General features: G+C 39.0%; 2 protein-coding genes across 3 annotated transcripts in view; both read left to right on the top strand.

Annotated features, from left to right (window-relative positions):
• Positions 1-319: 319 nt before the first annotated feature.
• Positions 320-12,763, top strand: ehhadh (enoyl-CoA, hydratase/3-hydroxyacyl CoA dehydrogenase). 2 transcript variants are annotated; one of them, XM_030124459.1, is made up of 7 exons: positions 320-622; positions 4,070-4,168; positions 4,393-4,562; positions 4,902-5,013; positions 5,551-5,655; positions 9,446-9,787; positions 11,147-12,763. In XM_030124459.1, exons 1-7 carry the CDS (start codon positions 613-615, stop codon positions 12,397-12,399), a joined length of 2,091 nt encoding a protein of 696 aa, XP_029980319.1. In that variant the 5' UTR covers positions 320-612; the 3' UTR covers positions 12,400-12,763. The 2 variants fall into 2 exon arrangements, with proteins under 2 accessions (XP_029980319.1, XP_029980318.1); XM_030124458.1 differs by having other exon boundaries at positions 4,065-4,168.
• Positions 12,764-13,485: 722 nt separating this feature from the next.
• The window catches only part of zgc:162707 (UPF0524 protein C3orf70 homolog B), a 29,492-nt gene continuing 21,658 nt past the window's right edge, over positions 13,486-21,319 (top strand). Inside the window, exon 1 of the mRNA XM_030124947.1 lies at positions 13,486-14,285. Coding sequence (XP_029980807.1) covers positions 14,102-14,285 — 184 coding nt within the window. The 5' untranslated portion in view covers positions 13,486-14,101. The remainder of the gene's footprint in view (positions 14,286-21,319) is intronic.

The raw sequence follows: 21,319 nt of genomic DNA, 5'->3' as shown, positions 1-21,319 counted from the left end.
AGGACCGCAGCGATTACAGCAAAAAAATAAATAAAATAAAATAAATTAATATATATATTTATGTACTGTTTTTGATATTTAACAGTAGTAGCCTCTGAAATAACATGTTTTTAACAGAAGAAAATAAATATAAATATCAGGACTGAGTTTTTTTAAAAAGCTCCTGACCGGTAGGGGGCGGTAATGGTTAAAGGTTAACCACCATTTGAAAACATGAGAATGAAGAAAAAAAATTGCTAGAAGCTATTACATAATTTACAGGGAAGTTGTTGCTTACTTTTAGGAATATTGATACATTGGTGGAGAAGACGGTTTTAACTGTTTTTCTTTTTTTCTTTCTTTTTTTTTTTTTTTTTTACTCCAATCCACTCCATTCCAGTGGAGGGCAACATTAGCCTCCCAGCCTGCAGCAAATACATTCGACGAAGAAGATTGTTTGGCTCTTCGTAGGGAGTAAATATGTGATAAAGGTCCTGCCAGCTGGAGTTCAGAAGTGACAAAGTACAGTCTGCAACAAAAAAAGAAGTGCGCAGTGTTTGAGCGACAGCATGGCTCAGTTAACTCGTGTTTCGGGGTCTGTTGGCTTGATCACCCTTCAAAATCCTCCTGTTAATGCACTCAGGTGAGACTAAGTCCAAACTTTGCAGCAAAACTTAGCTTTTTCATCGCAATGTTCTTATTTACAAACGTTTCTAAGTTATGCGAAGATGTATAAGCTACTGCATTAATGTCTTTTGTGATTTCAAAAAGAATAAGAATATAGTGAAACTGTTTTGTTTTGCACGCTTCTAAATACTTTGGCTCAATGTGCATAAAATGCATGTAAGATGACGAGCAAGGAAATATCCTTTGTACAGGGTCACTTGTCCAGTTATTGCATCTTGCCATCTTGTTAAGTTCCACTATAAGTTGATCATTGTTTGAATATTTTGTCTGTCTCACACGGAAACTACGCAGTTTTCTTTTCACTAAAGAAATGACTTTAATTGACTTCACAATATGTCACACTCCACCACCAGTCTCTTCTCTCTTTTATGTGAATGTGGACATTTTTTCTTTGGTTTTACCAGGGGTATCAAAATTATTTTACCTCAAGAGAGCCAGTAAAACACCAGTAAAATAACAGCATAATAACCTGTAGTAGATAATAACTAAAAAAGGTTTCATATGGTTTTAGTCAAAAAAGAAAAAGTGCAATTTTAACCATATTATGCCTCAGCTTCTCATTTACACATGTGCATTACAACTTACAGATCACAGTGGATCTACAAGGGCACAAAACATTTAGTAACAGGCATAATATAGTTAAAATTCCACTTATTTTCCTTAAGAAATTTCAGGTCGTTCATTGTTTAGAGTACAGGTGTCAAACATGCGGCCCGGGGGCCAAAACCGACCCGCCTAAGGGTCCAATCCGGCCCGTGGGATGAATGTGTGAAATGCAAAAAATTATACTGAATATATTAACAATCAAGGATATAAAAATCATTTTCGGTCAATTTAACCTAAAGTGAGTCAGACCAGTAAAATACTATCATAATAACCTATAAATAATGAAAAACACAAATTTTCCTCTTTGTTTTACTGTAAAAAAAAAAAAAAAAAAAAAAAAAAAGTCAAATTATACAAAAATGTTTACATTTAGGCTAGTCCTTTTACCAACAACCAGAGCAAATATGAACAACCTGAAATGCCTTAAGAGAAGTATGTAGAATTTTAATAATATTCTACCTGTTGTTAACTCTTTCCCTGCCAATGACGAGATTTTCTGTCAATCCGTGTTTTCACTGTTATGCTATAGTTGGAGGTGTTGCGGATCATGTGAAATACTTTCCTTAGTCCAAAAACAAACAATTAAGCAGTTTTTTTCGGAAAAATGAAGGACCGGGTTTAACGTTCTCGCACTGGAGTCTCCGTATCCCATGGCAACGCATCCAGCGGCAGTCACTGTGAATGAGGAAATGCAGACTGTGCAGGAACCGCGCGCAGTTTCAGAAGCCTTAAAGATGATTATGGAGACAGAGTCCGATAGTTCAATATGTGATGGAGCTACAGAAGAACCATTTAGAGACAGGAACGGAGAAATAGAAGGTGAGGGAGACGGACACGGAACACGGGAAACACGGAGCGGCTCAGGTCCGACACGGAGATGGGGGGGGGGGGGTCACGGAGCGACACAGAAAAAATGACAGACAGGAGGAAGAGAGAAGAGACATTTCTAGGGGACATTCAAGGAGAAGACAGACAACCAGACGTGGGACAAGATAAAGGACAGCTAGTGTTCATCTGTTAGAGTGAGTTCAGATTCAGACTGAGGACAAAGATGTGGTTCAGCTCCATAATGTCAGTGGGGACAGAGGTAAGACACTGTTTGATTTAGCTTTTGTATGAAATAAATAAATAAATACATATATTCATGCAAAGTCCATGTCCATATAATTATTTACAGATCAAACACAGCAGGTGGTCCAACAGGAGGATGTGGTGCAGCCAAGCAAAGGCTAGAAATCTACAGTATTTAGTGCATTTGTTTCTTTTTTTCTTGAAAATGAGGACTATTGAAGTGTTGATATCAAAAAGCTAAACTAATATGTTGTTACTTATAACTGATGTATCTCAAAGTGTAAAGTTTAGAAGGAACCTGGTGCTTTAGAAGATGTTTGGTCTAAAGTTTGGTGTGGATTCCACTAACATTTTGTGGAATGATGGGATATCTTAGAGCTGTTTGTTATTATTATTGTTGTTATAATTATTTTATTTTGTGATTTTGAATACAGTGTTACTGTTGGTAAAGAAGAAAGAGTCAAAAATGTAAATAGGAAATCAGTTTTATCTTGAAAATCAATGTCTTCGAAAAAAATTCAATTTTCTCAGTTTTTTGCTCTAAATTCATTTTTTTCCTGAAAATGACCAATATTCAAATATTCATATCTCACGAACGAATGAAGATAGAATAAAATCGTTTTTTGTGTTTAAAAGTTGAAGTTCTGTTCTTTCTTTTGATGTATTCAGTGTTCACATACTCCTAACACAACAATTTCAGTGAGCCTCCAAAGATTAGTGAAAATGACCAAAAAGGCTGGCGCTGGCTACCAACTCACTGGAAAATGCTCTGGTGGGGAAAGAGTTAAATGCTTGCATTTGTAGATCCACTGTGATATGTAAGATATAATGTACATGTGTAAATGATAAACTTAGGCAGATTATTGTTAAAATTGCACTTATTTTTCTTTAGAATTTTCAGGTTCTTTTTAGTTCATGTTATGTTCGAGTACAGTTCATAGATGTAAACATTTTCATTACGGAATTTGACTTTTGTTTTGTTTTTTTACTCAAAAACAGAGAATACTTTGGAGTTGACCTTATTTATACATTTTTATCCTGTTATTTATATTATTTTACTGGTTCGGCCCACTTTATATTATATTAGGCTGAATGTGGCCCCTGAACTGAAATGAGTTTGACACCCCTGGTTTAGAGTATTCACAATTTTTTTTTTTTGAAAGGATACTTCTGTGTACTCGTGTAATTTTACTCTTTTTCACAATTAAATAAAGAGAAAAATTTGGAGTTGTCATCATTTTCAGATTATTTTGCCATTATTTCACTGGTCTGATCCACTTGAGATCAAATTGGGCTGTATGTGGCCCCTGAACTAAAATAAGTTTGACGCCCTTGACTGTTAATATCATCAGTGTAATTTTTGTCCCTTTCTTCCCATGCCTTTTCGGGCATGTAAATGAAACTATTGTGCTGTTCTTCTAAGATTGTTATGATTGTTGATATTTGTATTATTATGTATGTTTTGCTTATTCGCATATATGTTAAATTCCATTGCATGTTTGGAATAAATCACTAAATCACAAAATTAATATTTGGCATGTTTGACACCCCTGGTTTATGCACTTCCATGTTTTTCACTTGGAAGCCGCCCATTAAATGCATTAAACACTTTCAAGTTGGCCCACTGGTCCCTCAAGATATGAAGAGTAGTGCTCATATGACTATATTTATCACAGTTTGTTTCAATTAACCTCCTACCTACCTTCTTTTGTAATATACAGTGCAGCAGTGAGGCAAGGCATCGTTGACACAGTGAAGAAAGCAGTCAGTGACCCACTAGTGAAGTGTGTGGTCATTTGTGGACAGAATGGAGTATTTTGTGGCGGTATGTACTTAGATGAAAATGATTACTGTAAGATAGAACCCCTCTGTGCTGTAATACTCAGGTATAGGTATAGGCTAGTTTCTTGGAATCAGATGAGAGCATGTGGGTAATTGGTTAAGAGTATTCATAGGAGCATTTTTATTAAATCAGACCCCTCATATATTCTGAGCTTTCTATTTGATTTAACCCTCTGAGGATGTTCTTCATGTGGATTCATGCTATAGGAGCGGACATCAGAGAATTTGGAGCCCCCATGACTGGACCTCCACTGGTGCCAATGATCCACGCTATCGAAGCTACGAACAAGCCGGTGGTGGCGGCCATAGAGGGAGCAGCTTTAGGTGGAGGCCTGGAGCTGGCACTTGGCTGTCATTATCGCATCATACATTCCAAAGTCAGTTGACAGATTTCCATTTGTCTCTTTCTATCAGTGTTTCACTAGTGTTAGAGTTGAGCTATATCAGAATTTGACTGACATTATCCTTTGATGTTACAAGAGTGATGGTTTGCTCTGATCTCCAATGTACGACTTCTTTCTAGTAAATAATATAAGCACCTGCTCATTTACGTCAGATTGATAATAATACGTTTTTGGTAATTGATAATGTCTAGTGCTCATCTAAAGGAAAGAGACACAGTTTTTATTTAATTTCAAATTTATTCAGTAAAGTCAGCTCTGTGTCAGACTTTCCAGTGTCTGTTCATCAAATACTGTGCTTTTGTGTCCTTTTAGGCCAGAGTGGGGCTTCCAGAGGTGACACTGGGTCTGCTGCCAGCTGCAGGGGGAAGCCAGCGTTTGCCAAGGCTCATTGGGGTCCCAGCTGCCTTAGAACTCATCACCACAGGTAGCACTGCCAGGGTAACCTTGTAAAGCTGTTGCACTGTTGATAGTGTAAAAAATTAATTCAGAACAGAGCAAATTGTTGCAAAAGTAATAGTTTTCCATTAACTTACTTTCTGTTAAGTATTTACTTTTTCTTTCTGCACTGTTGTGTTTGTGCACTGGCATGTTTTGAGTTGAGCCTTGACATAGTACAACATGCAGTGGGTGCAGATTATATTGATGATTATAATCAAATAAATTGTACCTTGGCAGAGCCCTGTTTGCACATAAACAAAGCACATAAAGGTGCACCTGCTTGTATTGAAACACTGACTTACTGTGACCAGCAGAGGGCAGTGTGCATTTACTTTTACTTCACAATCGCCAGTAACAAAGCTTGTGTTATTCATTTCTCTTTGAAGATTTTTTTTAATTTTATAAAATTAATCATTTTCTTTCCATGATTTGATAAGTCTGTGCAAAATATATGATGACACCTCATTATTCCTTCTGTAGAGATCCATAATGTTGCAGGTCACTTATGTCAGTCCTTCCACAGGCCGCCATGTGAGTGCAGCTGAGGCACTGAAACTTGGAATAGTGGACCAGGTTACTGATGACAACACCGTGGATACGACTGTGAAGTTTGCCCTGAGTGTTGTTGGTAAGAAACAAAGGCTGTCCACACCAGTTACCTGCTGGAGTAACATCCACTCACTCTTCACTAGTTTAAAGTTCAACTTGATGGAAGTCAGAGAAATTCCTCCCGGGGTAGTTATTTTGGGCAAGTCCAACATCAAGAACTGTCGACATGTAGGTTGTGGAAGTCAAAGGAAGCAGAATACACGGCAGGCAGATCCTCTACCACTGAAGCCATAAATGTTTCATGGTTGTGTCAGATGTGCTCTGATGTCTTCACTGCATTTGCTGTATTATTCAGAAGGGCGAAAAGGGACAAACTTTCCTAGAATATTAATAATGGGTCCTTGCCTGCAATTCAGGAAGATGAGGATTGCCCCACACTCTTGAATCAAACTCATTTACCCACTGAATAGATTGCTAAAGTGTGCCACGTCCCTGCAGTTTAGAAGAAACATTTCTCAGTCTGTGTAAAGGGTTTCCCATCCACATTTTCTACATGATGATAACGCAGACACCAGTTAAGTACATGAAAAATCTGATTTAACATTGATCTCTTAGAAATACACCATTATCCTTTATGACCATCGTTGCATCTCCTTTTGAACACAGGATGATGATAGTTTCATACACATACCACCCACTCTATTGTGTGATTTTTATTTATTTATTTTGTGTTAACATTGTGAGAACACATTAGGGGGGATATGTATTCCCTACACAGCTTGGTTGTACGAGAGCCTCTGATTCTTCTACATGACATGAACATGAAAGCCCAGTTGATGACTGTACATTGTGGAGGAGCGTTTTGGAGTTGTCTCTTTCATGCAGTATCTGGTTCAGTTGTCGACCACAGCTCATGCATCTCAAACCTGTTAGTTTTTCTCAGATACTGTGCCTTCTGTATTGTGCAGAATATCAACTGATTCAACACTAAGCCTCATGGGCCGCTTGTAAAACATTTAACAATCAAAAGATGATTGCAGTCTTATGGTTTTTTTTACAAGTGTTTTTTTTTTTTCCACACAGCCCTGCCAAGATGACTTTGAGTGGGTGAGAAAGTGAGTGTTGTTAGTAAAGCCGAGGCTTAGAGTGAGTCAGGCAGAGAAGCCAACAGCATACAAGATGGAGATTTGAGGAGATGGAACTGAGATCTGCGGAGATTGTGACGGATACTCCGGTCATGGGTTGATTAGCAGAGGTGTTAAATGAGGATGGGAAATGTGTGGCTAAATTTAGAAATGTGAGGCTTTGTGGCATAGAAATTCATGCAATGGATTAAGTCTGTCACATTCATAGTTGCAAAAATGACACTGCAAATGTGGCACATGGGTGTATGTAGAGGCAGAAGGCCGTTTATGTCTTTTTTTACTTCATGCACGTGTGTACAACCACACACACACACACATGCACTCAACACGTTCTTGCTGGTGACAAGATTAACTTTTTACCCCGGTTGTTACAACATCTGGCCACTACATCTGTCAGGACAACCAGGCCTTCTTACTTGCTGTGCTGCAAATCCATTGACAAAGCTCAACCATTTACAGATTAACCGCTGCAATAATGCCCCGCTAAAGTACATTGGGATCACATTGCACTGCCTCTCAGCATCTCATTAAAACTGGTGTGTGGACAGAATGCATATTTAACCACACTTGGCCTGAAATTACCACCATCTTTCTTTTTTGTAGCCTTGATTTATCGATTGTGACTTGATTGTGTTAGACAGAGTTGTTTGTTACTTGACTAAGGGAGGACCTCAGATCAAATGCTGCTGCTGTCCCTTTAAGCTTTGCCATGGTGACCCATTTTCTGGCCTAGACCCACAGCTGAGTGTAATTCAGTGGAGTTGTGAAGGATTCTGACTACTGTCTCATGTAATCACACCAGAGAGGACAGGGAAGGGAATTAAGATGCTTTTAACAAGGTTTTGCAGAGTTACCTTCATCTTTACTCTCATTCTTCTCCAACTTAAATTACTGTAGACCAGGGGTGTTCAACTGAAATCACCACAGATCCACTAAGTGAGCCTTCCTCTCCAGCTGATGTCTGAACACTTAAATACATACATATAAGTGCAGGTTTGTGCTATTTGCTGCAATAAAATGCTTGTTTTTTAAGATTTTATCATCAACATATGGTGTAAATGTTCACAGTTTTAAATTAACATGACATAACTAAACCTTAAAAAAAGATATCCGGTTTAGCTCACTCCTCTATTGTGCTGCAGGCAAATATACATCATTCATAAACTCAATAAGTACAAATAATAATACCAATGAAACAGGAACCTGAAGTATAGATGTACATGAAAGAATGTAGAGAAAATGCATGTGAATAAACACATGAATCTAATTTGTGACCTGGTTTCTTTTTGAAGCGAAGGAATTTATTCTTATCTGTGAGTGATTATTCCACCTAAAGAAGCTTTAGTTTCCCTCTGAGGATGAGGATAAGGATAAGAGGGATGTATTTACGATACACGTTTAGAAATTTGACACCCTTCAGTCATTTTCCCCCCTTTTTTTTGTCTTCTTTTTCAGTCAGTGTCCATAACATATCATCATATGTTATTTTTCCCTTTAAGTACAAGGATAACATGATCCTGGGAAAACAGCATGCCTAATGGTTGTCTAAACTTTGAATGCAATATGATTAAAATCTCATATTCCTGTTATGTAGGTAATTGTATTATGATACATTCCATAATATAATCTATTTTCTGTCAATTCAGCAAATAAATTCTTTCTATAAAATAACTACACGAAAAGGCCTGTGTATTTTACTTTAACTTTTTGAGTTTTACACTTAAAAAAAGTTATTTTCTTTATTCATTTAGAAGATCTGTTTCAATTCGGTGTGAAACAGTGCAAGTATAAATACCAAAAAACTCAACAGGACCACATGTGAACACGTCTCCTCAAGTTGTAAACAAAAAACAAATGAAAACAGGTGATTCTTACAGAGATAAAAGGAATTTGTGGTGTTTGAGTCTGCAGCTTGCACAATTTCTAGTGTGACAGTTTTTCATGTTGTTTTCAGTCCCAAATCATATCCGTGACAGAAATAGATCTTTTAGGTACAAGGTCCTTGTTTTGTTTTGGTTATTTGGAGTCCTTCTCCTGTTCACATTAGTTCACTCTCTTCCATTTTTATTTGTGTTGTACTTGCTGCCTGTATGTGTCATGTGGTTGAACTCATAATGCCATACAAATGATGAAAACAAATTGCTGTAAAGACACGGTGGAGTAAAAAATGAATAGGATGGACCCTTTTCTGTCGTCACAAGATATATCATCATATGTACCATACAGGTGTACAGCTCCATGTGGTTTTAACTGGAGAATTGCTCCTGTATTGTACTGTGGTTTACTGGTCTTAGCATCACAAGATTCAGTTTCTTTCCCCTTGTCCTCCCAGTCAGGAATTTACCAACTATTTTGGCCAGAACTAAATTGTTGCTTTTCATTTCACTTCAGATTGGTATAATTCAAGGTGAACTGTAGCAGAGCTCTGACAGAGTCACTTCGATTATCTTGGAAATGGGCTGTCAAATCATTGTGCTCTTAGTAGCTACTAGGATATCTAGTGGTTGAGTGGATGAGTGTGCTGGAAAACCAATTATACTCAGACAGAATGCCGCCTGACAAAGTAGGAAAAAAAAGTGGTACCGCTGGAAGCACATTTCAGTTTAGAAAAATCAAATTATGCACACTTGCTTTACAGAAAATTTTTGATTTAGTTGGAAGTTAGATCTGTTTTCAAAAAGTCACAAAACCATAAATCTTCTGTCTTCTATGTTTACTTTTCAGGACGGTCTCTAGAGTCCCGCCGTATAAGCACCTTCCCGTGTCCACCCGTCTCAGACCTGGACGCCGTGTTTGATGTGGCGATGCAGAGGGTGCGTCAAAGTGCCCGTGGAGCCATCGCACCGGTCACGTGCGTCCAGGCGGTACGGGCAGCTGCCACTCTGCCCTACACTCAGGGCATGAAGCGAGAACAAGAACTTATGGCCACTCTGTTCACTTCAGGCCAGGCCCGTGCTCTCCAGTACTGTTTCTTTGCTCAGAGAGCTGTTAGCAGGTGGAGCATGCCCAGTGGAGCTCGCTGGGACACGAGCAAGCCCAGGCCCATCAGTAAAGCAGCGGTTATTGGTAAGAGCTTTGGGCTTTTAATTTTAATTTGTCTGAACATTTAATAAACGTACAGTAGATAAGCACATTGACCTACCAAGCTGTTTGTGTAGCATCTCCAAATTCATGTTTCCTATGGAAACTAAGCCCCCATGTGTAGATCAGCTGACTTTAAATGGATGAACTCTCTCCTCCCCTGCAGGGAGGATTGGATCTATGACAGTCTGGATATGGGAGCTCAGCAGCTTGTACATTTAAAAATGCATGCTTTGGAAAAACTTTATGTTGCCATGCTGCTTACGGCTTGCATTGTGCACTTTTCATTTGAAAACAGTTTTTGTTCAGCTCATACTGTATTTTGTGGTTTGTGCAGACCAACACACTGTTTTAAAAATGTAAATTATTGAATATTGTTAACATTGACGTGACTTATAGTTTTGGATTATTTCATCAAGACAGACATCGTAAACACAGCTGAAGTGGTGAAAACATTCAGTCACCATTCTTTTCAAATTCACTGATTCCTTGCAGCCTGGTTATAAATAAAATGCTCTACCTTCTCTTCCAGGCTTGGCAACTAAAATTCATTACAAAAAAATTGCCTTCCTGAAGCACATGTCGAATTCTTTATAATCCTCAAGCCAAAAGGAATCGATATAAATGGAGGGCATTTTATGTCCTTGTCGACAGGATAGTAAAACAAAAAAATGAACCTCACTCCCAATTTCACCCATTTCACACAACAAACAAAGTCTGTCATCATCTGAAATAGCATTAAATCATTAGATAAAACCTGTCACTATAGCTGATGAAATGTTCTTGAGTGTAACTCTTGTCATAAGGATGCTTGTTGTTCTTTGAATATTATTTTACATCTGGATTCTACACTATAGTCATTTATATAAGAATATGTTTCTATGTTTTTCTTTAAACTATAAATAGACTGTTTGTTTTTTTTCTATACATGAGCAACGTTTTTTTCCTTATCTTAAAAATTTCAAAATAAACTGTTCTAGAAAATGAATGACAGATATTTCAAAGCTTAAGTATGGTTCATTTATGTTTGGTGTTTGGTGGCTTTCTTTGCATATTTTACTCTATAGTGCACAGTGTTACAACCTGTGTGTCCAATGAAACACCAGAACCATGATATTTTAGTGGTGTTCAGTCCAGATTCCAGCCTTCTACATGCTGACTGAGCTAAAACATTGACAGCTACTTTAAATGTCATGTGCTCATCCGGTGGCAGACACACTAGAATGCTGAAAATAAGGTTTAGCTCACAGCACAGCCAGTATGTACTTATCCTCTTAAACTGTCAGAGGTGGTTCTGAAGACATATGCCTGTAGTCACTGTGTATATTTCTGTCCTTTTTAAAGGTCTTGGCACTATGGGGAGAGGCATAGCAGTGGCCCTGGCTCAGGCAGGGTTATCTGTGGTCGCTGTGGAGACCCAAGAGAAGCAGCTAATGGATGCAAAGCAGGCAGTGTCGGGCATGTTGGAGCGAGGTGCTAAGAGACGAGGAGTGGCCCCTGCACTTGGTTTGGTCAGTTACAGCCATAACATCCAGGCTGTAGCAGAGGCAGACCTGGTCATAGAAGCAGTGTTTGAGGACATGGACTTGAAGAAGAAGGTCTTTCAGCAGTTGTCTGCTGTTTGTAAACCAGGTACGTTGCTGTGCACCAACACCTCTTCACTAGACGTTGACCACCTGGCCTCTCAAACCCCCAGCCCTGAGCTGGTGGTTGGGATGCACTTCTTTGCCCCAGCCCATGTCATGAAGCTTCTGGAGGTGGTGTATGGACCTCGGTCTTCCCCTCAAGCTGTGGCCACTGCTATGCAGCTGGGCAAGAAAATGGGCAAAGTCAGTGTGGCTGTGGGCAACTGCCGGGGCTTCGTGGGGAACCGGATGCTGAAGCCGTACATGGAACAAGCCTTTTTCCTGCTGGAAGAGGGGGCCACGCCTGAGTTAGTGGATCAAGCTCTGGAGGAGTTTGGTTTTGCCATGGGTGTCTTCAGAATGTCCGACCTCTCTGGGCTTGACGTCGGCTGGAGGGTCAGGAAGGCAGATGGGCTGGTGGACCCTGATGCCACATCAGGACGGTCTGCTAGGATCCGTCAGGGCCGCAGGTACAGTCCTCTGGGGGACCTCCTCTGTGAGCAGGGTCGCTTCGGTCAGAAAGCAGGCCGGGGCTGGTACCAGTATGACAAACCCGGCAGTCGGGTGGCAAAGCCTGACCCTTGGCTGCACAACTTCCTGGAGCAGTACAGAGCCCGACATGGTCTGGGTGTACGCCACATAGACCACCAGGAGGTTTTGGAGCGCTGCCTCTATGCGCTGATCAATGAGGGTTTCCGCATCCTGGAGGACGGGATCGCTGCAGGACCTGAGGACATCGACGCCATCTACGTATTTGGCTACGGCTGGCCCAGATACCGTGGAGGTCCCATGTTCTACGCTGGCATGGTGGGGTTGGCAAACGTCCTGGAGAGGCTGGAGCACTTCCACCAGGTTCACCCTGATGTGCCCTACCTGCAGCCCTGCAGCCTGCTCAGGAGGCTGGTGGCCAGCGGCAGCCCCCCCATCCAAAAGTGGAGGGAGGTCATCAGGAAAGTCCACAGCCAGCTTTAACATGTAGACCTGAAGCTTTAATCATCTAACACTAAACATTAATACTTTAAATGAATGTAAATTAACTGCATTGAAATGATGCTTTTCAAATTGAATTCTGATTAAGTTTATGTGATAATTTGGGGATTTAATGAGGCTGAAGTTCTTTCTGTGATTATTTATTCTAACATTTCTGAATGTCCATGAACTATTGAGCCAACACTGAGATTTCAAACATTAACAAACAATAATATGAAGAAGGAATTTTGTGAACAGAAATACAATTATTATATAAATGTAAAAAAAAAAAAAAAACTAACTACAGTGAGCAATGCATAATTGAGTAAAATGAAATTGTGCAGATAAAATCAGTTTTGTTTCCTGAATCTAACCAAACCTTTCATTCACAATGGTTTTCTAATCATATGTCATGCATTTTTTCATCCTACTTTTTCTTCTTCTATAATCAAGATGTTTGTTAATAAAAAGAAATAAATAAAACTAAACCAAAGACAAAATTAAGCCTTTAGGCAATCTCAGAACTACCAGTACTAGTTAGCAGTTCTGCATGTAAATCATGTAAAGGATGTTTCAGGTGTTGAGTCCGCTTTTATACTTTTGCTGAATTACTGACTCACCTAAACAGCCCCTGTGATGACAAATGTCTGTATGTATGCTTAATAAATGTAAGTACAAAATGTAAAAATAAACATCTTGAATGCATCAGTAAAAACATTGTGCATCTTTGTGTAATGTGTGTGATAGGCCGTATCTTTATTTTTATACCCAGGTAAGCATTTCATTTATTTCATATGATTTGCTTCATCTGGGAAACAAACATTCTCCTCTGGAGGAGAAATGATGAAAACTGTTGTGCTTCTTGGTTTTAATTTTTTTTTGTTTTGGTTTTTTTATTTTTCACTGCTGCTGGGATTGAGGAGAACTGAGGGAGACGCAGCTGTAAATGCTTTCATATTAATCACTGGCTCATTCCCAAGTAAATCACACTCCTCATGACGAGCAGATGTTGGGGTTGCCACCTAGTGGAGACTCAGCCTGAGCAGCTGGATTACACTGTAATATGCTCCATTTTGTCTGCTTCCCACATCATTTCTGAGCTTTTCTTTCAGTGTTTTCTCTGATGCACGACTTGTGAGAATCATGTTAGTTAATTCTTAGTGTGACAGAATAAGCTTCCATGGGGGTAAATGTGGAGAATTGGTTGTATTTCTGTCCTGGTTGTTGTAAAAGCTTTGTGTTGAAGTTCTTGATGAGAGGTTTTGATGTGTGTGTGTGAAGTGCGCAGACAGAGCAGCTGGCTTTGTGTGTTTGTGGACTCCTCCCGTTGTGTGATGAAGTTCAGATGCGCGCCGTTGTTCCGTACGCGCGTCACCAGCGCGCAGAGGAGCTTCCCAAGCGCGAGGGGTGGATGGAGAGATGTGACGATCACGACCACGGGAGGCTCGAAATATGACATTCCACATCGCTAATTAACACCCCTCTACTTTTCCAGGATATGTTTTGATATTTTGTGTGAGCTTGAGCTCCAGCTGCTCCGTGTTTTCGCATCCAGATCCCGTTTTACGCCTCTTCCTTTCTGGGCTGCGTGGACCGTAAACCTCGGCTCGGTCGGTTCATAAAGGGGAGGGTTTTTTGTTTTTTTTGTTATAGTTTACTCAGACGAGGCTGTGCGCGTCTTTTTTTGGATTCGGGAGATGTTGGCATGGCCACCTCGGGAGCACACAAGTGTCCGAAGAGTGAGAAGTTGGACGAGGCGCAGGCTTTGGCCAAAAGCTGCGCGGGCAGACCAGACTTCCTGCCTTGTGATGGACTCTCCATTTGCGCTACGCACAGCCACGGGAAGTGCTTCAAGCTGCACTGGTGCTGCCACTTGGGCTGGTGTCACTGTAAGTTTGTTCTACAATACTCTGCTTCAACACAAATACACCTCACAGTCTGCATGATGCCATTTGGAGAACATAATGTCAATTCAGATGCATCACTATAATAATGCAGTTATCCAGCCTTTTTAAAATAATAATAATAATAATTATTATTATTATTAAATTAATGTTGATATACGCCTATATTAACCCTTTCATGCATGAATTATAAGAACCTTAATCTTTTTTTTTTTTTTTCTCCTGAGTGTTTTTATTCTTCTTTTGGTATAAAAAAAACAGTGTGATTGAATGTTTTTTATGGACCTATTTTTCATGGGGGTGTAAAAATGTCCACTCAGCTGGACACCATGCATTTAATTTTTGAAGCAAAGAAACATGTATTCACTGATATACTGTGTGAAACTATGAAATACATTTTTTTTAGTGCTGCTAATCTGATGTTTTGTCACATTTTAACATACTCTAATATTAGTTATTACTCACTTTATGGAGAGAAGATGCAAAAAAAAAAAAAATCCCTTTTTGTTTAAGAAAAACTGTTAATTACAGTCTAATATCAACAAGCAATTGATTTCCACTCAAACATGTTAGTGCAGATCAGATTTATCTAGAACAGCAAAGTTACAGTAATGGTATGAATTGCAGTGTATGGGATGATGCATAAGCGTCCACTGTGTTGGTTGATATGGAACTAAAACAATAAAATCCATGAATATACAAGAGAACAGATGTAGAATAGCTGTCCACTGTAGTGACCAGTGTGCATGAAGGGGTTAAATAATATATGAGAGGCTGGTTGCAGAATGAAATTATCTCCATGTTTTATTCCTTCATTATTTCCTAAATGAGAGTCACATTTATCCTTAATCAGGGTCAAGCTCTACAGTAAACGCCCCTGTTTGGATATTTGATGTGTATAATAAGCAGCGGAGGCAGCAGAATATGGAGATTAACGTTTGAGTTTAATGTTTTCAGTGCTCACCGCTGGTCCTTTTGCTTCTGTTGTTTTGGCTCTTGGTAGACTGTGGTAAATCCAATGACAGGAAAATGCAGTCACATTTTTATGTCTTTGTCCATCAGTCTTAATGTGTTGTTTAACCCTTTTGTAATGGGACTAGTACGAAGGCTGAACCCAAATGCAAGACCAGAATGCAGATGACCAACTGAGAGTGTTTATTAAACACAATCACAGTAGTAAAAACACAGCACAAAATAGTTAACACGTCTGTGAAGGCGTGTGATTCTGGACTCTTCGTCCGGGCTGTGAACGGGGAATATGGATGGTCAGCACGGCCGAGCCGGAGGATTCCCGTCAACACCCCGACTAGGGCAAAACAGAGGATAGTCAAAAAACAAGCCAGGTCATACACAGGAGGGCAATTCAGGAGGCAACGGGACATGAGGGAAAGGCTACTCACGGTCAGGGTCCAGGCGAGGGTCGAAACACAAGGTAACACGTTGGAGGCTGAGGTAATCAGGGAATAGGCAGAATCAGAAGTCGAAGTACGAACCAGGTCAGAACCAGACGAGCAGGCAGACAAGGAACAGGCAGGATCGGTGGTCGGAAGGCAAAACGGGTCAAGAACGGGCAGACAGACTGACAGGTATCCAAAAACGCTGGTAAGTGAGCACACAAAGGTAGAACACAAACTGGCAAAGGAACAGGGGAAAACACAGGGTTTAAATACACAAGAGGGCGGGAAGACAATTGGACACAGGTGGAGATAATCAGGGAGGAGTCAGGTAATCAGGAGCAGGTGAAACAATCAAGGAGGGGAAGTAAAAACACCAGACATGACACAAGAGGGAAACTTAACAAAATAAAACAGGAAATGACAGAGAAAACAGAAAAGACAGACACAGTCTGGGAGCAGACATGACACCTTTCATGCATAATGGTTACTCCAGTGGACAGTTATTCTACAGCTGTTCTCTTGTATACTTTATTTTATGTATATTTTATATGTATATTATATTTTTTAGATTTTGTTGTTTTAGTTTCATATCAGCCAACCCTGTGGACGCTTATGCATCATTCCAAACACTGACATTCATACCATTACTGTAACTTTGCTGGTCTTGATAAACCTGATCTGCACTAACATGTTTGAGTGTCAATCAATTAATTGTTAGACTGTAATTAACAGTTGTTGTTTTTTTTTAAGTTTTTTTTTTTTGCATCTTATCTCCATGAAGTGAGTAATAACTAGTATTAGAATATGTTAAAATGTGAGAAAACATCAGATTAGCAGCATTAAACATGTCTTTATTTCATTGTTTTCATGTAATTTTCTGATATTGGGTTTTAAATACTTGTTTCTTTGCTTCAAGAATATAATGCATGGTGTAGCATGGGCATTTTTGTAAATCTTTGGGGAAAAAAAACACAACTCAATTGTATTGTTTTTATCATGCCTAAGGAGGAATAAAAATACTCAAAAAAACCCAAAAACTCAACTAAGGTTCTCATAATTCATGCATGAAAGGGTTAAAGTGTGCAGTGTCAAAATGCAAAAAACCCCCAAAAAAACGTGTGGTATCAGGTATCCAGATGAAAACTGGAGCCTAGTCTTTTGAAAGTAAAAACAGGAAAAATTAAACATAGGCTTGTTTATATGCTTTGTCCGTGCCTATTTATCAATGTACATGTATGAAAGCTTGTGTCATCTAATGGACAACCTGGGTAAAGGTGTAGACACAAAAATCCAAAGTTGTCTACACAAATTAATGACACACCATTAAATCCACTGTCATCATTTCCATCGCTGGAAATCCTTGAGACATCCCACACTTGAATCATCACTTTCATTTCTGCTTTAAACTTTCATTATCATCAAAAACCAGCAGAATAAACCATAAGTAACCTCACCACAGTGCATTTTTGTCAACCCCAAAGCCTAATTGTCTCCATTATTGCCCAAGAACTATTAAGAACACATTATTTTCATTAAGATGAACATCGTACTCTAGTCTATTTTGAGTCATTCCCACACACACACCACCCTGTTGCTGTAAATACTCACTAGAGTAACCAATGTGTTATTCCACAGCTGAAAATAGTGCCTCTCAGATTTGCTAATTACTTACAACACAAAGCGCTTTGTTAAAAACATTACAGTACCTGGCTGTTTTAATGTTATTTGGTGTTTTAAATTGTTTTGTTTGTTAATTTTAAAGCATTCATGACTGCAGATGGAGAGTTTAGACAGATCTGTAATTAACACATTATCAGTTTTTAGCTTGTTCTGAGATAGTGAACAGCAAAAACATAAAATACTGCCATCTGGCTCACACATACTCCTTGCAGTCTGGAGAAAAATGAGCAAAAATGGAATAACTAAGTAATTTTTTTGTAATTATACGCTTCAAATGGACTGTACTGGAACAGAGTGGATGGCTGCAGCAACTCTCAAACACAAAACACATTTTTCTTTTTCTTTTTTTGTTTGTTTGAGAAGAGTCAGTGGCATTTTCACAACCCCATGTTACTCTCACCCTTTGTCTCTGTTCAAACCTTTCTCAACCTGACACTTCAACGCTACCACAGAATCACGATACCCGTGACTGAACCTGACAGCATGTCCGTCTCTTTGTGCTGCTCTAATTTATCCCATCCCCGGCCGTTTCCCCCCCCCTGAAAATCCTCAGATCAGTGTAAAACACAATCACCGTCCAGTTTGCACCAGTCACTCAGAGCTTATACTGTGCAACTGCAGAAAGTCACATTGTAATCTTTGCCGTGTAATCATTGGATTTAGATGTCTGGGCCTATCCAGGACGAGGCAAGTGATTTGAAATATCTGATGTGGCACAAAAATGATGAATTCTTTCCAGTGTTTATCATGAGACGCAGCTGAGATTTGTGTCACAGCAAAGCCTGTCCGGTGTTACATCATTTGTAAACATTTAGACTCACTCCTGTTGTTGGCTTTTGAAATATCCAGCTCCGACACTGAAAATGTGCTGCAAAATGAGCAGTTTTTACTTATTATTTAACTCCGGCTCACAGAACAAAAGGAGCAGCCGCATCATAATGAGGCTCCTCACCTTCACGTCTCTTTCCTCAGTTACTCAGGTTCCCCTTGCAGGACAGTCATGCTTCACTGTGAGAGCAGAGCACACCAACTTAGACTGCTGAATCAGGCAGAACCAGGGCACCTAGTGAGAAAAGTATAGCGTCGTGCCTCTGCATGCTCGGCTCGGCTCACACCCTGGGCTGCTGGTGATGCATAACAATGTTGGATGTTAAAGAGCAAAATGTTGTTTATCTCGTTGCGTTTTTCATTTTGAACGTGCCTATGAGTATAAACCCGCTCTGAAGCTCATAATTGTGCATTCACCACAGGGAACCTTGCTAGGCTGCCTTTTTAATTACATTTTTAATGGGTTTTCATGCAAACAAGTATGAAAGGTCACTGTCTAGTAAGAGTAGTCTCAGCATTTATATTTTCAAACAGAAATTATTTCCATTATCTTACCTCTGGAGCAGTGTGAGGCTATTACTTGTGACATCTCTTGTTTCTTACACTACGTGCTGCTGCAAACTTAACGCCTTCAAAATATCTCAGCCCATACTGTTGTTTTTCTCATTCTGGAAAATCGCTTTTTTTTTTTTTTTCCTGAAGCTTACTCTTTCTTGCAGCTGGAGCTTTGTCCAATACCTTTGGCTCAGAAAATGGGGGAAACTGCAGTTAAATGTAGGTGAAGGCAGTGTTCCCAGCTGGTGACAACATCAGTCCAAGCCTCTCATTACAGTAATTAGCTATGTTTAGTGTCACTGCCAATATGTCTGATGAAGGCTTTTGCTCTCAGCAGCAATGCAACCACCTGGTCTGAGTGTTTTTTTCCTCCTTTTTTATCCCCTACAAACTGATTACAATTGCCACACATTGCAATAAATTAGTGATTAACAACATCTAACTAAGTCTAATGAGTCCTGATCAGCGTTGTCAGTCTGCTCGTACTCTGTCATCTCTAATTCTTTGCGCTGTATTTCTCTTACAGATGCAAGTCAGCCTGATTTTTTTGTGTCAGACTTCCTTAGCAGCTTCATCTGTCAAAACCACGCAGCTGTTGTTGAATCTATTTGGAAAGGAGAATAAAGAGGTCTATTGGATAACGCGCTGTATTGATAGATTGATCTAGAAACTACCTTTAACTTTTGCTGAATCATATAAGACTTCACTTTTCACTTACAGATCAATACACTGTCAGCACAAGCCTGAAGGCATACTTTTTGATTGATTGTACATGTTTTGGATCCACAAGCTCTGTGACTGCTCTAACTGCTGGTTTTTCCAGACTGATCTCATGAAATGGTGTTGTATATCATGCCAGTTCTTAGTGCATTTGGCGTGCTTAGGGATGTAACGTTTACCGGTTTAACGATAAACCGCAGTAAAATTGCCAACGGTTAGTATTACCGTTAAAATTCCAATTATCGTGATAACCGTGTTTGATTACCGCACTTTTCTGGAGAAAACACCTATGTAAAGATCTGCTTTTATGTCAAATATCTGAGTATAGTTTGAATTTATTACAATTTTAATTGTATATACCTAACATTTGGAACAAATATTCACTTTTAAAGTCTTTGAAAAGGTTCGTTAAGCATCTTTGTGTTATTTATGCAATAAACTATATACATTTTTCGAATCGGATTTTATATATTTTTTTGTGTTTTTTATCCTTTTGTGTTGATATAGTAGGTTAAAGTGAAAAAAATAATATGTAGATGATATAAATGAAGTTGTGCTAAAAAAAAAAGATACCAAACATGGGTATAGTAAACATTTGTTCATATAGTATATAAAGGCAAAATCAAAAGTACTGGAAAATGTTTCTGCCAAGAGAAAGTGCATTGTGCCAATTATTTTATTTTATTTTATTTTATTTTTTTTTTCAAAATACAATTTGGTTAAATTATTTTAGTGTGTGTATAAGTACTTTTTGAACATTTTGATCACAATTTCAACAATACCGCGATAATAATAACTGTGATAATTTTGGTCACAATAACCGTGATATGAAATTTTCATATCGTTGCATCCCTAGGCGTGCTATACCTATGCATTTTCGAACTTTCTCTTGTTATTCAACACCATTTGATCATGTGTCAATTAACGGCGAGATCTCCAGTTCACATAAGCCTAATCCAGTGGTTTCCAACCTTTTTTGGCTCGTGACGCCATTTTAACATCACAAATTTCTGGCGACCCCTGACATTCAAAATGGAGACTTTTTTTTTTTTTGCTAAAATTAATTTATTTTGGATCATGTTATAGTTTGCTATATTATGTTGCAAATAAATGTAAATTTTAGATAACATTTAAACTATGTAATGTATATTATTATGGATGGAGGCAGAAAAGCACAAAGTGGGAATTTTATTTTCCTTGGTCAGGATATGTGCAGTCAGTCCAGCTTGTATTTACAAGGCTGCATATTAATACTGAACAAACAATAACTCAAACTATGAATTATGAAAGAGCTGCAGCATCTTAAACCAGCCACAATGAACATTTGAAAGATAAACAGTACCACAGTGCTTCATTTTCAACTTCAGAGTTTGTCATGTCTTTTATGGATTGTGATTGTCTCTCTCAACTCGCCATGTATTTTTATTAGTACGTTTTTTGTTTTGTTTTTTTTTATCAAGTACTAGAAATATCAGGTGACCCCATTTGAATTCCAGGTGACCCCATATGAGGTCCTGACCCCAAGGTTGAAAAACACTGCCCTAACCCCTAACCCTAACCCTAACCCTCAGTGCATGGTATTTGACGCATCAGTTCAGGTTGGACAGGGGGCTAATAACAGCGTGGACACTGACATGGAAAGCTTATAATGTGCACAGATAACACACCAATTAAAAGTGGCATGTTTATTTACGTGAGGCATGATATCACATTGGGTTTTTCACTTCTTGGACACAGAGCAGCAGCAAAAATAAAGTTCAGAAAGTCATGTTTTAAAGGACATGTTCAGTTTTCCTGAGATTTTGAGCCCAATACCAATTTCTCTATCACACCGTGCAC

Source organism: Sphaeramia orbicularis, chromosome 21 (genome assembly GCF_902148855.1).
Source record: "Sphaeramia orbicularis chromosome 21, fSphaOr1.1, whole genome shotgun sequence".
Taxonomy (NCBI): domain Eukaryota; kingdom Metazoa; phylum Chordata; class Actinopteri; order Kurtiformes; family Apogonidae; genus Sphaeramia; species Sphaeramia orbicularis.
Note: the sequence above shows the minus strand (reverse complement) of the source record. Positions and strands in the feature narration are given on the sequence as shown.

Excerpts from the sequence above, each read along its gene's own strand:
- ehhadh (XM_030124458.1), top strand. The coding sequence starts at position 549 with ATGGCTCAGTTAACTCGTGTTTCGGGGTCTGTTGGCTTGATCACCCTT. Across the intron at positions 623-4,064 it reads CCTCCTGTTAATGCACTCAG|TGCAGCAGTGAGGCAAGGCA; the intron begins GTGAGACTAAGT and ends TGTAATATACAG. Across the intron at positions 4,563-4,901 it reads ATCGCATCATACATTCCAAA|GCCAGAGTGGGGCTTCCAGA; the intron begins GTCAGTTGACAG and ends GTGTCCTTTTAG.